Genomic DNA, 19,077 nt, shown 5'->3' on the forward strand with positions numbered 1-19,077 from the left:
CCCCATTTTATAGAAGGGAAGACTGAGGCTCTGTATGGCCATGTTGGCCTGCCCAGGGTGACAGCCAGGGAGGGGGGCAGCTGGGGTCAGTGCAGGCTGCCCTCCCTTCCTGCTCACCCACCCAGCCGCGGACCGAGGCCAAAGACAAACCTGGGACAAGCTGCCGATGAGGCTGCTGAGGGGGCAAAGGTGTGGCCCCCTCCCGACAGCCTCTGCCCCTCCCACCCCCAAGTCACAGGTCTGCCTCTGAGACCCGGAAGGACTAAGCCAGCAGCTGTTGGTCCCCGCACCTGTCAGGCATTGTACCAGAAGCTTTCTCCACTTCCCTGGGTTCTACATGATGCCTCCTGAGACCAGCCTCCAAATTAGTCGTGAACACAGAGGCTTCTCAGAGCTCAGTCAGCTCTCAAGGTCACACAGCTGCCCCTGGATGGTGGGTGGCTTCCAAACCCGGGCCTGCCGGCCGCCGTCCTGGTTCCTCCAGGCCTCGTGTAACTGGGGGCAGATCAGAACTGTACCCGGAGGGATTATAGAGGCGGGATCACAGCGACCGCCAGGGCAGACCCTTGGAAGCCACGTCCCTCCACTGTGAACGTGAGTTCTGTGTTGATGTTACCGGTAATCGTTCCTTTCTTCCCAGCAAGGCTCCCCAGGCTGGGATTTCATTATCTCGGGGGGATTAAGTAGTCACGGCCCCATGGGATTGATCCTTTACCACTTGACTCTATGTTTTACGTTATTATTATCATCGCAGTCAGAGACGTGTTAAATGAAATGTTACAGCCGATCCAGAAATCGTAGAGAAATGAGCCTGCTGCCTTCTGGGTTAGGTCTGGAGTGTGGTAGTTCGTGTCTCTCTCCGTTTCTCTCTCTCTTTTAAGTTTTTTTTTTTTAATAGACTTTATTTCTTAGAGCAGTTTTCAGTTTATAGAAAAATTGAACCGAAAGTAAGGAGTTCCCATATACACCCCACCCCAAATCCCCAGTTCCCCCTGTTAGCATCTGCCTGTTAGGTTGTTGGAATGTTTGTGTGTGCTCCATTTGTTACAACTGATGAACCAGTTTTGCTATGTTATTATTAACTAGCGTGCACGGTTTCCATAGGGGGCCGCTCTTGGTGTTGTGTTCTCTGGGTTTGGACCAGCGTGTAACGACGTGTATTCACCCCTGTGTGCCGCCCACTTACCCCTCCCTCCCCACCCCTCACAACCAATGATCTTTCACTGTCTCTGTGGTTTTGCCTTTTTGATGACGTCATAGGGTTGGAGTCACGCAGTGTGCGGCCTTTTCAGACTGGCTTCTGTCACTTAGTAGCGTGCATCTGAGGTGCCTTCAGATGGCTTCATAGCTCATGTCTTGATAGTTCTTGATGTAATGTGGTCTGGCCAGCACTGCCGCATCCCTGTCTAGGGGCCCACTCCTGCCCTGTCCTGCCACGTGAGGGTCCCGATCCCTCCTTGCTGCAGTCATGTACCAGCTGGGCCGCCGCTCCTTGGCCCCAGTCCACTCACCGGGCGGCAGCAGCAGTGACCACAGCACTTGCTCTGCCGGCTGCTGGGAGCACCAGTCCCCTTTGCAAAGCACCCAATCGGGCAGCTGCAGGAGGTTCGAGGAGTAAGTCCATCCTGAGGGGTAATCAGGCCCACACCTCAAATCCACAGGATTCTCAGGCTGGGATCCCAGGGCCAAGGGGGCAGATGCGGGTTGGAGGGAACACCTGCGCGGGTGGTACCTGCACAGACAGGCCCCCTCTGTGCAGTGTCTACTTCCCACCACCAGGGGGCAGCACCCTGCTCTCTCGCCCTGCCACCAGAGGCCCCAGCAGGTTGTGGAGGACGCGCCAGGCGGGCAGAGTTGGTGCTTCCATAAACACGATCCTCTTAAAGCAGCTTTCACCCCAAATCAAACAGTATTTCCAGTAACCAGGAAACTGGTGATGTCAGGCTGTGTATCCTTGAAAATGACAATGGCTATTGTGTATTGAGCATTTAGACGAACATTTCTTTCCATGGTCCTAGCATCCCCTGGGGCAGATGCTGTGAGCAGAGGCCGGATGGCAGATGGACAGACGGCTGGGAGTTCCAGGTTACTGCATGTAGGAGGTGAAGCTGGGCTGCACCCGGCCGTCTGCGCCCAGGGCTCTGACACCCATCCCCCACCACCACCACGTGGGTGGTGGGTAGACCTTGCCTGGCTATCCATGGGGACATGAGGCACATGGTCCTTTGTATGCGTGATGGATGAAAAGATAATAGCGTTGGAGGTCTTTGCGGCCACGCCCTCACATCCTGATTTAGCCTGTGTGGACTGGGTGACTCAGGAGCCCATCAGCCCCGTGTGAGCCCTGGGGCTGCCCTTGCACAGCCATGAGCCGGCTCCGCCTGAGGTTTCGAACTTCAAGTCCAATGGCTCGTTCCGCACAGGGAGTCCTAAATTCTAGCCCAGGACATCCTTGCTCTCTGCCCGCTTTTACCAATTTTACTAAGTACTGGATGAGGCAGTTTCTGTGATCATCGTATGTTGACACTTAAACCAGAGTGGAAATGTCAGCACAGCTCCCAGGACGGCAGACAGAGCTCTGGGGCCCTCGCTGGGCTCTGCACGGTCCAGTCTGCCGTCTGGTCCTGACGCCCTTGGAAATGCAGGCAGGCCTTGACCCTGGGCCTGGGGTACTAAGGGCGACACCAAAAAATGATTTTTTTGTGCCCATCGTCTCCTTTTTGGCACCTGTGTCTCCAGGCTGTGTGGCTTTTGTCCCCAGACAGCTGACACCTGCTACCCTTGGGGTCTTCAGAGCCTCCTCCTGGAAGGCCTGATGTCCCCAGCGTGGCCCAGGCCCTCCTCCACGGTCAAACTCCCCACCGCGGACGGGACCCAGAGGAGGGAGCCCTGTGCTGCAGGAGCGGGGCTCCTGGGACGGGACGGGGTCTGGTGGGCCTGGGGGGCAGGCTGGAAACTGGATGGAGAAGTGTCCTCCTCTGTCTACAGCCACCTCCTCCGTTTTTACAAGAATGAGGAGACCTTCTGGGGCTGATACTCAATCAGTGCTGGGGTTCAGCGATTTTGTAAATGTGCGTGTGTGCATGTGTGCATGTGTGTCTCTCTGTGTGTGTCTGTGTGTATTTGTGTGTCTGTGTGTGTATATGTATGTGTATTTGTGTGTGTGTGTGTATCTGTGTGTGTGTATGTATGTGTATCTGTGTCTCTGTGAAAGTTTATCTGTGTGTATATGTGTGTCTCGTGTGTATGTGTCTCTGTGTGTATGTATGTGTATATCTGTGTGTCTCTGCGTGTGTATTGTGTGTGTGTGTGTGTGTGTGTGTGTGTGTGTATGAATATGCTTAACTCTCCAATGAAGCGTGGTGTATCTGGGGCATCCCAGGTGGCGGGTGTCTGCTGGGCCGCATCACCTCCCCGGGGCCCCCCTGTGGCTGCAGCTGTGTACAGGTGGATGGCGTACCTGGGCCCGTGGGCTCCCCGCCTCAGGTGCCCGCGGCTCCCTGGCTCTTTCAGCCTCTGCTGAAACCTCAGAACTCATTCAGCCCAGGAAAGGGAGACAGGAGTTCCAGCTTGGGGGCAACCCTCACTGGGGCGACGGGAGCAGGACCCGTGCCCCGGCCCCCTTCCTTCTGAGGGATGCCCTGGAGGGGCTTCGAGGTGGGGTCCAGCTCAAAGCATGCCATCACTGCCCCCACTCCTTCCTGCCACCCGGGGTCCCCTAGGTGCACCACCTGCACCCCGCCCCTGCCTCAGCCTCGGGTCGGTGACCCCAGACCCAGACGGGAGCGTGGGACTGGAAGACGTGGATCTAAGCGGAGACCCGCGCTTGCGAAAGGCAAAGGCTGTTTGCTCAGAGCTGGCTGGGCGGGGGGTCAGCCTTCGTCACATGCCTGGCGGAGACCCAGAGGCAGGCAGAGGAGTGGGCGAGCTTCCCAGTGGAGAAGAGGGGGCTCAGGGGCCTCTGATGGGGGCTGGGGGGCTGCTGCAAGGGGTGTCCCAGGTGACTGGCCAGAGGCAGGCTGCGCCTCCTTGGGCTGGTCCTGAGTGGGGGGTGTGTCGGGCTGCTGGGGCCCCGTCGTGGGCTGTGCTCTCTGCCCGCGGTTCCACCGCCTCCTTGTGCGGGGACGGAGCTGGTCCCCAGCCCCTAGGCATCCCCCGACCACAGCTCTGCCGCTTGGCCTGCAGCTGGTACTCACCTGGCTGCCGCCACTCCTGGGCTGGAGCTCCCCGAGCACAGACCCGCCGTGGGCCCCAGCGTCCCGCACGCCGGCCTCCGCGGGCACTGCCCAGACCCCAGGAGCCCCACAGTCGGGCCCTTTGACCATCCACCCTGACCTGTCCCTCTGGGGGTCTCCAGCGCCTCCTCAGCCATCCTAGGTCACGGCTGGCTCTAAGGGGGACAGTGACAATATTCAGGTCCCTGTCCCCAGGGCACAGAGGGGATTCAAAGCGAGCTCACAGGAGGATGTGGTCATTGCACTCTCAGGAGAGGGGGCCTGGGTCCCTGGCTGCAGCAGGACTGGCCAGCTCACCAGGCCCCTGAGGGCCACAGTCGTGCCAGGTCAGGGCCGCAGGGGGATCAGCTGCCCTTGGGAGGTGGGCACGCAGAGGTGGGGGTCAGGACCGCTGTCAGGGTCTCGCATGACCTGACCTCCGCTGGTCCCCCGAAGCCCTGTGGGTTGTGCCGGGAGATGCGTTGGGCCCCGAGTCCTCGCACAGTCGCTGGTTTGCCCACTGGTGCCCGGCATGTCCCACTTTCTAACACAGCGCCTTTTCCCCACAGTGTCGGAGCCCCAGGCTGCCCACAGTGCCCCGGAGAAGCCGGCCAGCACGGCGATCCTGTGTAACACCTGCGGGAACGTGTGCAGGGGGGAGGTGCTGCGGGTGCAGAGCAAGTACTTCCACATCCAGTGCTTCGTCTGCAAAGGTGAGCGCCGACCCACGTCCGCGATGGGGCCAGGCACAGCCCTGCCGTGTGGCCGAGCCCGCCTCCCACCTGCCACACTGGGCCCCAGAAACTCGTTAGATCTGGGATGCTGGAAAAACGGATCCCAAACCTTCATACAACAGCGTGATCTTTTCAGCGTGGCCCGTGTCCCCTGTGGGGGTGACGGGGGCATCTGCCCAAGGGGGAGGGTCAGAGGACGAGGTCCAGGTCCCGGGCAGTGTCCTCGGATGGCCGTAGCCGTGTCCGTGATCCACTGGCCAGAGCAAAGTGGCCGCTTGGGCCCCGTAGCCACACGGTAAATGGCCGTCACTGGTGGCATGAACTCAGCACCTCAGGGTGCACAGGACCTAAGCTGGGCCACGAACCTCGGGCGCCCCTGCACCCTCCCAGAGCGGGACTGAAAACGTTACTGTTCACTCCAAATGAACACGGCTTTTTCTCCGATTATAAAAAATAACGTGACTATCACTAAATTCAGATAATACCAAAAGGATAAGAAGAAAGTAAAACAAATCACTTGAAGTCCCTCTATCTGAGCCAGGCGTTGCTCAGAGCGTCCTTCCAGCCTAACCTTTCTCCCTACGCTCCAGTCACTACATATTCTGTCGTGCACAACGGGGTTTCGTGTGTTTGCATTTAGTTTCCTGAGAATAAATGAAAACTAGCATTTTGGGGAAGGGATGGGCGGATCAAACCAATCTGACACAGTGTCCAAACCCAAAGAATTGGCAGTTTTAAAGAAAGAATTCTTTTAATGGCCCTGCAAACCCCTCTTACCTCTGGACAGCAAGCGGTGTCGTCACAGCCTGCTCTCCTGCGGGTTTGAAACGACGTCCAGAGAGGCACAGACATTCGCATGTGGGCCTCGACGGGCCGCGGGGGCAGTGAGCCCCTGGGCTTTATGGGCAAAGATGGGAAATACGCCACGTGTAAGATAATCCAGTGACGTGGTGTTTATCAGCACCACGGGGCCCGTCAACTGCCTGAGTGCCCTCAGCCCACCACAGTCTCGGGAGGCCCTGCTGTGCACCAGGCCCGGCTCTGGAAAGCGCTAAGTAGGAAGGCGTGAGACTTAGCTTTGACAGGTGAGGTCTGGTGAGGAGATCAATCTCCCAGCTTGCCGGGAATAGTTGGGTGTTAGTGGTAGAAGCCGAGTGCCGGGAAGGTGGCCCACCGGGAGGGATCTGGGAACTTCCAGAGAAGGCTTCCCGGAGGAGGTGGCGTTTTGGCTCTAAGTTCAGCCAGAGAAAGAAGAGGAGAGCTGGGCCGTCGGAGGCGGCCAGGCCTGTGCCCGCGGTGCGGGGCGCAGTGTGGAAGGTGCAGCGGGGCCGAAGGAGGGGGACTGAACCTCAGGGGCTGCCAGGGAGCCTGCCGGTCCTGCCGAGGAGGCTTCCTTCTCTCACCTTCTCTCACCTCTGCTGAGCGCTTCCTGTGAGCTCAGTGCTTTCCGTGTGTTTTCTTCCAAAGTCCTCCAGTATTAGGGGGGCTGAGGCATTGTCTCCAGTGAAAGATGAGGAAGGAAAGGGTGACGTGTGACTCGCCTGGTTGACACCTGTGGGAGCAGCTGGCGAGAGCGGGGGGAGCCCTTCCCACGAGCCTCAGCTCTGCCCCAGACCCGGCATGGAGGGACGGGGTGCAGGGCCCCCAGCAGGGTCTGCATCCCGGTGAGGAGGGGGCGGACACGCGTCCACCCACCCACAGATTCATTCTGTGCCAGGTGCCGTGTCAGCCTGCCGGCAGAGCGGGGGCCCCTGCCTTCAGTAGGTGGCATGTCTGCTTCACCTGCTGAAGGGTGACAGGGAGCATCTGAGTTTTCCTGCAAGCTTTTGAGAAGTTGTGTTTTGTGAAGCTTGAGGATTGCATAGTCTTAGATTGATCTTTTATCCAGGCTCTCATGAAGATGCAAAGTCTGTGAATCATTGAGGGTGCTCTTGGATGAACAAAAAAGAAGACCCAACTTATAGTGTCTTAAGTTACGCGGATATGTGTCATCTTAACAGGAATTCTGGAGGTCGCCTCCTCACCCCTAGAGCTGGTTAATTTAGCGGCTCAAAAAAGTCATCAAAGACTAGGTTCTTTTTCCAACTCCCCCGCCCCATCTTATACATGTCAGCAGTAACTCTCCTCATGGTCTCAAGATGGCTGCTGTAGCTCCAAACATCACATCCTCACAGGTGGACACTCAGCCCTGGGGAAGAAGTTGGGCAGGGGTGTGCACAGGCAAAGGGGCCCTCCCCCTGCATGATTACTCTGATTGGGTCATCAGGGTAATCTCCCTTCGATCAGGGAGGAGAACCTTTTCCCTGGAAGCCCACACAGGCTTCCTGTATGACTTGCTGGCTAGAACTAGGTCACACATCCACTCCACCGGCAAATAGTAATGGGAGGATGGGGACTGACTGACTCCAGCCGTGTTCGTCCCTGGGTGGGTGTGTTGCCAGGCCAACCGAAACAGGGTCTGTTAGCCCAGAAGACTACTGTGTCTAATTCTGATCCAGGAGATCCCGATGTGTTGGGTTCCTGCCACCCAGGGACTGGCTTGATGTGCCTTGGTTTACATCTCAAAATCTGAACGTTAAACCTGAAAATCTGTGAAAGAAATCACATCATTCTCCAGACCGTCTTGGCCGCCTCAGGCTTGGGCTGTGATGCCAGAAGGTCTGGGTTCAATTCCCACCTCTTCCACCCCCAGCTCATGTGGGTCTTAGACATGTTCCTTAGCCTCAGTTTCATTCGACAACCCGATTGGGCACATACTCCGTGCTGGGCTTGGGATGCATCCGTGAACAAAACAGACATCCTTGTCCTTGTGAAGATCACATTCTAGGGCAGGGAGACAGACAATAAGCACTAGATAGAGTAAACGAGCAAATTTCATCATATGCTGAAAGTGAAGTGCTAGGAAGGGGAAGACAAAGAGCAAGATAAAGACGGGACTGGGAGTGCCGGGGAGTTACTATTTTAAATTGGGTAATCAGGGCAGGCTTCGTGGAGGAGGTGACCTTTGCTTGAAGACTTGAAGGAGGTGAGGGAAGAGCATTGCAGCCAGAGGGAACAGCCAGTGCAGTGACACTGAAGCAGGGAAGTGTGCCTGGCAGGTTCCAGGACAGCACGAGGCCTGTGTGTCTGGAGTAGAGTGAGGAGGGGGAGTGGGGAAAGGCTGGGGGGAAGGGGGTCCTCGTGAGGACCTGGGCTGTGACACTGCGAGAGAAAGAACACAGGAGGATCCTGTCCATTTTAGTTTCATGGACCACTGGGTGCTGTGCTGATGAGGGGAGGCCAGGGCAGGGTGGGGAGAAGGGCCTGGGCCCCAGCCTGAGACCACGGCAGCTTGGACGAGCGTGTGAGGGGGCGTCTGCTTCTGGATTGTCTTGAAATCCAGCCAGCTCTAGTTTCACGATACAAAATGGGAATCTGTGTAGGATAGAAACATAGCAAACATCCAGCACATAGCACATCCTCAAGAAAAAATGAAATCTGTCGCCACCGCTACAACTGAAATTCGCACAGGAAAACAAATCCGCTTCTCTTGACCTTTTACGTGTAGTGGAGTTCTGCGCTTTTAGAACTGGCAGGGGGGCCGCACCACGCAGCATACAGGGTCTTAGTTCCCCGAGCAGGGATTGAACCGGCGCCCCCTGCCAGAAGGTCTGGGTTCTGGAAGCGCAGAGTCTTAACCGCTCGACCGCCAGGGAAGTCCCTAGAACATTTGTTTTCAACCAGGAGCTTTTAGTAGCCCTGCTCGTGGTGCTTTGGAAACAAGGGCCCCGACTCTGACATGATGAAAAGGTGAGGCCACAACCATGTGTGACCTCAGGAAAGCAGGCGTTTTCTGATCTGTGTGGCAGCAGGACTGAGCGCGCTCATGACTGCAGAATGAGCGAAGGAAACAGGAGGGAGGGAAGCCTCTGTGTGTGTGTGTGTGTGTGTGTGTGTGTGTGTGTGTGTGTTGGGGGAAGAGGCCACCAGCTCTGCCTGTAACTTGGTAACAGCAGGTGGGGTTGTCCACAAGGACACAACCCCATGGGGACCATGAAGAGACACACCCAGAGCTGGTCTTAGCGACTGGGGGTGACAAGGGAATGGGGCAAAGGGATTGCGTTCCAGGGGCGTTTATGAGAACAGGCCCACATGGCAGAATTGTGGAAAGTCACGGCAGGAAGCCATCTCCGGTGACGTGGACCTGTTATTTTCAGATGGAGCATCTGAGGCAGAGGTTAGGTCAGGACCTGGGCTGGCAGTGACCACGCTGCCCTGAGCCAGCTCCCTCCAACTCACATGAACGCCCTGGGGTTCTCGGGCTGCTTTGTGTTTTAACATCAATCACTCTCCTCTTCCCAGACACCAAGACAAGAGCATCCCTGAGCTGACCACCCCAGGGGAATTGCCGTCCGTATTTGGGTAGAGAGCCTTCCAATCTTCTCCTTTGTAAGAGTCTTTTCGATCTGAAGTCCTGTTGTATATTTACTTCTGTGTCCCGATGTATTCTCTTTAAGGGACTGTGTAAGCCCTTTCCCCATCATACATCCTTCAACATCAATTTCAGTATATACCCAGATTCCTTCAGATGCCTGGCCTGCAGCAGACTTAGCCGTTCCTCAGCTCTTAAACATTCACATCGATTCCAGCCCGGCATTGGGCTAGTCAGTTTCCTATGCCTCATCCCATGAGTGTTACAGATGAGGACTCTGAGATTCAGAGAGGTTAAGTAACTTGCCCCAGGTCACACAGCCAGGAAGCAACAGGAGGAAGCATTCATGCCCAGGCTGCCTGTCCCTAAAGCCCAGCGTTTATTTCCTACATTATACTGTAGTGATGCTGCAGCCAACACCATGCAAGAAAGCTTCTGTGGACGTTCACGGTCAGTTCCTCGGGATAGAGTCCCAGAGAGACACGACTGGGTCAAAGGGTAGGAGCGGTTTTCACATTCCTTTGAGTCGATGCCAAAGGGTATTCCAGAAAGTGGTGCAGATTGTCTTCCCACCATGGCCCGCCCCCTCCTGACCGTTTCTCAGAAGTGACCACAGTGACCGCCAAAGATGGGGGGCGGGCTGCTCCGGGTCACCCACAGCTGCTTGTGCCCTTCACTGGGTCTCGGCTACTTGGATAGACAGATGGAATGTGAGGAGAATATATTGTCTTGATTAGGACGTTCAAAATTATTAACAAATTTGGACTCTTGATTTTTAGCAGGCAGAGGTCTGGGTTTACTGTCTGGCCCCAACCTTAGTGGACCCAGCCAGCTACAATCCGGTCAGTAGCAGAGATGACCGGGGCCGGGCAGGGAGGACGTAGCATTGGCCGGGCCCGGCTCTCGGGGCAGGAAAGCGGCTTTAATTCGGTCTCCTGGTGGCTCCGTGATGTAGATGCAGGTAATAGTGGGGCGCTAGATCCCTCTTCACATTCTTCTCCTTCGAAGAACAGTCAATACGGTCATATCTTTAGGAAGATTAGAAAATGAGCCCTGGAGCTCGCACGCCACTAGAGAGAAGCCTGCGCGCCTCAGCGAAGATCCTGTGTGCCGCAACTAAGACCCGACACAGCCAAAAGTAAACAAGATAAATAAATAATAAACCTTTAAAAAAAGAAAAGAAAAAAAATGAGCCTAGTACCAGAGCCAAGGGTGTCCGTGAACCAGCCCGTCACTCAAGGGCTGAATTGTTACAGGCAGCGGTTACTGAAAAAGGCACTAATTCCCCTACAGAGGCCTCAGGGAGCCTGTGCTTCCCGAGTCGGGGTACATCTGCTTGGCCTACGCTGTGGTGCAAGATTTTCTTTTTTTAAATAAATGTATTTATTTTGGCCGCGTTGGGTCTTCGTTGCTGCGCGCGGGCTTTCTTCAGTTGCGTTGAGCGGGGGCTACTCTTCGTTGCGGTGCGTGGGCTTCTCATTGCGGTGGCTTCTCTTGTTGTGGAGCCCGGGCTCTAGGCGCACGGGCTTCAGTAGTTGTGGCGCACGGGATCTAGAGCGCAGGCTCGGTATTTGTGGCGCATGGGCTTCAGTAGTTGTAGCACGCGGGCTTCAGAAGTTGTGGCTTGCGGGCTCTAGAGCGCAGGCTCGGTAGTTGTGGTGCATGGGCTTAGTTGTCCACGGCATGTGGGATCTTCCCGGATCAGGGCTCAAACCCGTGTCCCCTGCATTGGCAGGCGGACTCTTAACCAGTGCGCCACCAGGGAAGCCCTGTGGTGCGAGATTGAACAAAGACTTTTCACTCTCGGGCTGGGTGAGAGAAGGATTTGGAGCTGGGCACCGGCCTCGGGCCTCCTGGGGTGAGTGACGTCAGTAAAACGATGGCCTGGATGGTGGCCCCGCACGACTTGGGGCTTATGTCACGCTAGCATAGGATGCGCCTCTGTGCTGCCCTTCTCACCTCTGAGTAGGCCCAGATGAGGACTTGGGGGCCCAGAGAGGTCAGGGCCTTGCCCAGGGGCACACAGTGCAGTGCACGAGTGGAGCCTGCATCCCCCGGGCAGCCCTGGAGTCTGGGCTTTCAGCTTTATGTCCAAAGAGCCAACAGCTCCTTGACGATGTGGAAGGAAGGATTTCCAGCCACTCTGGTGGCTGTAACCGGGTAACAGCGCGTGCAGCCCTGTGGCCCAGGTGAGGGGACAGGGGCGCCCGGGAGAGGCCCGCCACCTCGCCCTGTGTGGGGTGGGAGCTGAGCTGAGTGGGCCCCACCTGGCGGAGCCACCCGGAGCCCCCAGGTCCTGGGTCGTGTGCACTGCCCGGTGCATGAGCTGAAAGGGCGCTGCTGACCAGACCAAGCAGACCCGACCCCCGGGGACCCCAAGACCCTTGGAGATTCAGACTCCCACGCTTGCTCTTCCCAAACTGACCAGCCTGAGAAGCCACCTGCAGCGGAGGAAGGCTGCTCGGCTGCCCTCGCCTTCCAATCCCCCAGGGCGCCAAACAAGGTGGAGTTTAAAAGTCGGGGCTCCCTTGATCAGACACCAGGAACTCCCCTCGACCACCGCCATCCGTGTCGTCAAGAGCTGCACTGTGGAAAGCTTGTCCTCTATCCACGTAATAATAATTTACCAAAATGTACAACATATGTGTTGTTTTGATAGCTTTATACTAGTAGCAGCCATAACAACACTACCCAGAATAAGCTATTAAATATTTAGAGCCTGGTGGCCATAAGAAATTCCTAATAAATCAATTTCCACGTAGACGGAGGGATTTTTGTTGCAGAGAGGCGCCTTCCATCTCTGAAACACGTCACATGTGCACGCAGTTCTGTGGGGGAAAGAGACGGCAATAGGCTTTCCTAGCAAACGAGGAACGAGGTGAAATGCCTGCTTTTACTCAGAGCCTGTCTCTGGGTTTTGTAAACAGAGGTCGGTGGTCCTGCTTCGACATCTACGGTCTACGAGTTAATTTAAAGATGCCAGTCCTTACAGTTCACCAGAAACTACAGCCTCTGCAGTCGGTTAAAGTTTTGATGAAAATTTTTAGGCGTTGATTCAAAGATGGGCTACATGGTATTTCAAGGCTCTGGCTAGGGGGCTGCAACCCACAAAGACCCCGCCCTGACGGGCTGGCAGGCTGGGCCTCCCCAGGGAGGGCGCGAAGGCTGCTCCCTCTGGAACCAGGCCCGGTTCCCATGTGCCCTGGGGCCTGTCCTGAGGGCAGGCACTCCATCCTCCGCCTGGCAACGTCCCCCTGGTCCTCCCTGGGGCAGGAGGTATATTAGGGGTCAGTACGAGTGTGCCCGGCCTCTCTCCCTTTTGCAGGGGGTCTGGCCTCGTCCATGTTGGGGGAGACGGGTGGAGGGGGGTCAGGAAGCCTCACTGTGGTCAGGGGATCCTCCCCCCCAGAATAGGGCCTAGCACGCGGTAGGTGCTCAGGTGTGAACCGCCTCCCCATCTGTTATTTTCCTGCTGGGAACAGCCCACCTGGAGGAGCGGGGGTTGGGGGGGGCTCATGGGGCATCAGCACTGCGTCCCTGGTGGGTTCAGGAGGCGAGGAGGCGCTGGGCTGGCCCCTCAGCACAGCCTGCTTCTCATCCCGGGTCCGTGCCCCTTTCTAGAAGCTTCCACAAGAAAAGCCACTCGTCTCCAGGCTGAGGGGCCGGAGCTGGAGTCTGTGCTTAGGGCCTGGCCCCCCGAGGGTTCAACGAGCCACCCTGAGTTCGCACCAAAGCCTGTGTGTAGTGAGGGATACGCATGGAGCCCGTCGGGACTGGGGAGCTGGTGGTCACCTGCTACCTCGGCCCCTCCCGTGTGTCCCCAGAATGCGGCTGTGACCTGGCCGAGGGCGGCTTCTTCGTGCGGCAGGGCGAGTACATCTGCACCCAGGACTACCAGCGACTGTACGGGACCCGCTGCTTCAGCTGCGATCAGTTCATCGAGGGCGAGGTGGTATCGGCGCTGGGCAAGACCTACCACCCAAACTGCTTCGTGTGTGCCGTCTGCCGGTGAGTGTGGGACCTGCAACGGCTCCTCCCCAGCCCTCCCTCCTCCCTCCTCCCTCCCCCCTCCTCCCTACCCCTCCCTCCCTCCTCCCTCCCTCCTCTCTCCCTCCTCCTCCCTCCCCTCCCTCCCCCCTCCCCCCCTCCTCTCCCCCTCCCTCCTCCCTCCCTCCCTCCTCTACCCCTCCCTCCTCCCTCCCTCCCTCCTCTCCCCCTCCCTCCTCCCTCCCTCCCTCCTCTACCCCTCCCTCCTCCCTCCCTCCTCCCTCCTCCCTCCTCCCTCCTCCCTCCCTCCCATTGTCTCATATGGCCGGGAGGGAGGCGGGACCCAGCCAAGGGATGGCAGGTGGACCCCGGCCCTGCTCTGAGGCACACCTTCATCCAGCCGCACACCTTGCAGGCCCCACCCCTTGCCCGCAGCACAGGATCAAGCCCTCTTTCCGGGATGCAGAGGCCCGCATCAGAGGTTCTCAGAGGTTCTGAGACCGCCAGCACGAGGCCTCTGATGGCTTCTGGGGAGGGGCTCGCCCACGCCTGTGCCCTCTCGGCCCCGCCCACCAGCCCCTCTCCTGTCCGCAGCCTCCACCTCGCCTCCTCTCACGTCGCTGCCTGCAGTGTCCACGCTTTGGCGTCTCCGTGCCCACCCACTGCCGCTCCCCTCTCCTCCACCGTCCTGGCACATCCCACCTGCACACCCCGCCTCTCTGTACCCAAGTCCCTGATCTGTAGGTGGCACAGGCGCCCAACCCACCAGGCACACGAGCCCCAAGCGTGGGCATCTTCCCAGGTCCGCCCCATGAACTTCCGAAATCGGCCCAGCCACTGCCTTACTCAGACCCAGAACTCACCTCCCTGGAGTCCTGCCAAGGCCTCCACACTGGGGTCCCTGTTTTCCTTCTGCCTGTCACTCCTCCGACCCACCCCCATGGCCTCCACGAGAAAGTCTGAGCCTCCCAGCCTGGCTGAGAGGAGCTTCACAGTCTGTTCCAGTCCCTTCATTCCTTTATTCATTCATTCATTCGTCCAGGCTTTTCTAGGTGCCTACGTGGGCCAGGCCCCAGGCTGGCTCTGGTGACTTGGAGCTGCGTTAGCCCAGACCCTACGGGCGCAGCATCTGGGGACACAGCAGGGCAGCAAGAGCCGCCTCCCCACAGCCTCCCTCCGGGAAAGCAGTCCCCTCCCTGTCCCTCCTCGCGGCTCCCCTGCATCCTGGGCCGTACAACCCTTCTGTGGCACCGTGTCCCAGAGCTGCTTGACGGCAGCACCACGTGGGCAGGGACTGGATTTGACTCCTCCGGCGCCTGCTGCCTGCCACGGAGCAGGTGTCCACTGAATGGCTGCTAGAGACAGAATGAGGTCCTCAGCCCCGGCAGCAAGGCTACACCCGCTCCCCTCTCTGCCCTGCACCTCTGGGGCTTGGGGGCAGCAGCAGGCAGCCCTCCCATGTGGGCATCCTGCCTCCCCCCTCCCTCCCTCCCTCCCACCCACCACAGCCCCAGACACATTGCTCCCAGGGGGAATGTTCTGTCTAGAAAACAAAGAATGAAACCCCTGGAGTTTATTCTCTGTTCTGTCTGTCTCACCACACCCAGTTGAAAGGGGCCTTGTTGAGTGTTGTTCCCGCTGTTTTCTGTAGTTGTGGCACGTGCTCTAGGCGGAAAGGGAAGCTTTTGTTGGGGGTGGGGGTGGGAGGAGGTGCTGGGCCAGGAAGGAGCCATGACAAGGGACATTTCTAACGGAAGAGTCACCGTGTGTCATTGCAGCGTGCGTGGGTCAAGGTTCCCCCAAGGATAATCTGCATGTTTGATTTCTGTGCACGTAGCTTAGAGACAAGGGGTGACATAATCACAGGGGGTTTGAAAGATCACCTCTGTAATCCGATATTTTAAAAATAATATCTGACAGCCCTGTCGTGCTGGAGTCACTGGGCCTGGACTTATCCACCCACTATAAAAAACTAGAAGACTGGAAAAAACATACAAAACAACTGTTTTGGGATTCTGGGGCACAGGCAGCTCAGGACTAACAGAGGGAAGACGAAAGAAGGGACCCCTGTGACCACCCAGCTTTCTGCCTGGAGGCTGTTTCTTGAACCAGAGGACAAGAAGGGAACCAGGTAGGGCATGGCATCCCCCCCAAGTTAAGAGACAGTGATGTGAGAGGCAGAACAGCATAGCAGAAGGGAGAGAGCTATGCAGAACGAGACCTCAGGAGAGTTGCACAGAGGTGCCTTTGACTCTTGGACTAAACACGAAGCCATGTAGACGGAGAGGAAATTTCACAAGGTTGGGCAAAAAATGACCAGGTTGCTGTAAGCTAAACATTCCCAGGGCTGGGAGACATTCGAGTTCTGGCCAGGTGGAGATTCCTTGTGGAACACCCAGGCATGCAGTGGGGACACCAAAAGCATCATGCCTTATTAGCGGAACTGAAATCGCCCTAGAGTGAAGGCGTAAACCTGCTCGAAGTTCAAGAACAAGCCTCAAAGAGATCACGCTGGTCTGCAAGTGAGCTAACTGCCCGCCAAAGTAAAGTGTAACACTCTTCGTAGAAAGAGAAGAAAACCCAGCCCTCAACAACATAAAATCGACAATGTCCAACACCCATCAAATGTGACCGGTCATAAGAAGAAGCTGGAAAACGTGACCCAGGGCCAGAAGAAAAATCAGTCAGTAGCAACAGACCCAGAAATGAGATCAATGGTGAAACTAGCAGACGATGACTTTAAAACAGCCGATGTAAATATATTTAAGTATGCAGAGGAAAGCATGAACATAAGCAGGAACATTATAGAAGACATGGAAAGAAACCAAATGGAAATTATAGAAATGAAAATGGAAATTTCTGAAATAAAAAACTCCCTGAGGGCTTCCCTGGTGGCGCAGTGGTTGACAGACCGCCTGCCGATGCAGGGGACACGGGTTCGTGCCCCGGTCCGGGAAGATCCCACATGCCGCGGAGCGACTGGGCCCGTGAGCCATGGCCGCTGAGCCTGCGCATCCGGAGCCTGTGCTCCGCAACGGGAGAGGCCACAACAGTGAGAGGCCCGTGTGCCACACACACAAAAAAAAAGACATCAAGCAAATGAAAAAGCAAGCCATCAGCTTGATAGAAGATACATATCTGGTGAAACACAGTTATCTACAATATATAAAGAACTTCTACAACTCAATAATAAGACCAAAAACACTATTAAAAATGAGCAAAGGAGTTTAGCAGATACTTCACAAAAATGTATGTAAATGACCAATAAACAAATGAAATGATTACATTAACATCACTAGTCATCAGGGGAATTCCAATTAAAACTCGTTGAAATACCATCCAATGTCCTCTAGAATGACTCACAGTAAGAAGATGGATAGTGTCAAGTGTTGGTGAGGATACAGAGTGAAAGGAGCTGTCACAGGTCTCTGGTGGGAAGGCAAAGTGGTGCAACCTCTACAGAAAGCAGTTTGGCAGTGTCTTGTGAAGTTAGGCACACAGTTAGCACGTGGCCCAGCAATTCCGCTCCTAGGTATTTACCCAGGAGAAGCAAAAGCACACGTCCACACAGACTTGTCAGCAAACGTTCTTAGCAGCTTTATTTGTAACAGTCCCAAACTGGAAAGAATCCAAATGTCCTTGGACATGAACAGTTCATCCGTGCAAAGGAGCAGCATTTGATAATCAAAAAGAACACACCAGTGGTGTGTGCAGCCGTGTGAGTGAATCTCAAAAACACGCAGCAGAACAAGACATCAAAGACTGCGTACCGTGTGATTCCATTTATAGGCAGTTCCAGAAAATCAAGTCAGATCCATGGCACAGAATGCCGATCATAGCCGCCTGGGGCCGGGGTGGGGGGATGAGTGTGGACGGTCACAGCAGGCTTTTGACAGTGGACAGAAATGTCCCATACCATGACTGTGGTCCTGGTTACATGAGTGTGTACATTTGTCAACATATACTTCAATGAAGTTGAATTAATAAAATAATAGCTACCATTCATTCAGCCCCTCCTGGGTCCCAGGCATAATACTAGAGCTTTCCACGCTGTAGGTCAGATGCATGGATGGATGAATAACAGCCTGAGACACAGATGTCCTCAGTCCCGTTTTACAAGTGAGAAGCAGGAACTCGGAGAGGTTAAGCAGCTTGCTCTGGGTCACACAGCCAGAGATTCTCTCCGAGCGCATCCAGGGATGGCAAGGGACTCCCGCTGTGGCCCAAGACCCCCCATTACCAAGGCAGCTGCAAGACAGCAGGTGGGAGAGAGGTAGACCCCAGCACTAACCACGCGGGATGCAGCACACGGCGTCAGATAGCTGCCCGGGCAGCTGAAGGACAGAGAGCGGCAGGACCATCTCGCAAGTCTTGGGACGGGGTTCAGCTCAGCTTCTATAGGTTCTTGCTCCCTAAGAGCTGAGACTGGCTGGCTGGGGCCCTGCTGAATCCGCCTAGGGCCCTGAACGCCAGCCGCACAAAGTGGGGGGCTTTGGCGGGGCTTTTTCACGGGAAGGCTTGGCAGCCTCATGGGTCAGAAAGCTCTTCTGGTCGCAGAGTCGGGGCCGGACTGGAGCCGACGTGACCCAGGCAGGCTCCGAGAGGAGGCCCTGCAGGGGAAGGCGGCTGAGCTAGGCCTCCAGGGGGACCTTCGGTTATTGATGTGTTCACGTACTTGCTCATTCTTTCACTGACAGTGACCTGTCGAGCACCTGGCTGTGCCTGGCCTTGTCCAGTCCCGAAGGAGGCAGGGGGGACACGACGAAGGCTTAAGCCAGAGGACGGGGCGTGCCCTGGTCCAGATAATTCAGAGACTGCCGCCCGCAGGGCTCAGGTTCTCTTGCCAGGCTGAACTCGGGGAGGAGGTGGCCCAGTGGCAGTAGGTGGCCTGACCCTAGCTCACCAGAGGCGGGCACCCGATCCACCTCTGTCACCAGAGGGGAAGTTCCGGGGCTGAAGCAGCTGGGCCGGCTCTGCTGCCCCCACCGGCCTCGCTTGGGCAGCCCAGGGCTGTAACTTCCCCTTGCCCCAGGGCTGGGACTAGGGACTCTGCTTTGGATGCAGAGTTTAAGGGGAGGCCAAAAAAGTGATCAAGGTAAATGATATTTTAATGTGATATTTCAGAAATTGGAATGAATGCAAAAAAGAAATCCATGATGAAAAAAATGCCAGACTTTAAAGACGGAATCCAGCATACAGTCTTGCATGCTCCTAGCGGCACTGCTTTCTGAGAGACCCAGGAGGCAAATCACGGCGCTTTGGAGTCAGACAGGTCTTGGTTTGAGTCTGGTTCTGACGGGCAGCAGCCGTGTGGCCTTGGAAAGGTCAGCTATCCTCTCTGAACTTCAATTTTCTCACCCATCGAGAAAAACGAAGCAAAGACCAACCTGGGCAAGCATCTTAATGGTGATAGATGAGGCAGGCATTAAGGAATCTGTCATAGAACCTGGCCTGGCACCTAGTAGATGCTCAGTAAACGGTGCTGTTGCCATGAGTATTGAACCGACAAAGCATGCTGGGCGGTCAGAGGAGGCAGGGTTGGATGGAGGAGGCCAACGGCTGAGACTGCCCAGTTGATCGCCACGTGCAAGCACGGGCCGGCCCCCACTGCTCTGGCCCACTGCACCACGATTCTACCTGCCGGTGCCGATGACGACACTAAGGCTAAGCTGGCCCAGCGGCAGCGCCTGCACGCAGACACCCAGCGTCCTGGGCCTGTGGTCCCCGGGGA

At 56.4% G+C, this 19,077-nt stretch overlaps 1 protein-coding gene across 10 annotated transcripts in view; it reads left to right on the plus strand.

Moving 5' to 3' along the window:
* Window positions 1-19,077, plus strand: part of ABLIM2 (actin binding LIM protein family member 2) — a 138,065-nt gene that overhangs the window by 22,273 nt on the left and 96,715 nt on the right. For all 10 annotated transcript variants that reach the window (XR_012331844.1, XR_012331840.1, XR_012331845.1 and 7 more), the window contains exons 2-3: window positions 4,784-4,927; window positions 13,184-13,367. Coding sequence is in view for 2 of the 10 variants with exons in the window: in XM_033856635.2 (XP_033712526.1) it covers window positions 4,784-4,927; window positions 13,184-13,367 (328 nt within the window). In the remaining 8 variants the exon portion in view is untranslated. The remainder of the gene's footprint in view (window positions 1-4,783; window positions 4,928-13,183; window positions 13,368-19,077) is intronic.

The sequence above is a fragment of the Tursiops truncatus genome, chromosome 5 (genome assembly GCF_011762595.2).
Source record: "Tursiops truncatus isolate mTurTru1 chromosome 5, mTurTru1.mat.Y, whole genome shotgun sequence".
Lineage (NCBI taxonomy): Eukaryota > Metazoa > Chordata > Mammalia > Artiodactyla > Delphinidae > Tursiops > Tursiops truncatus.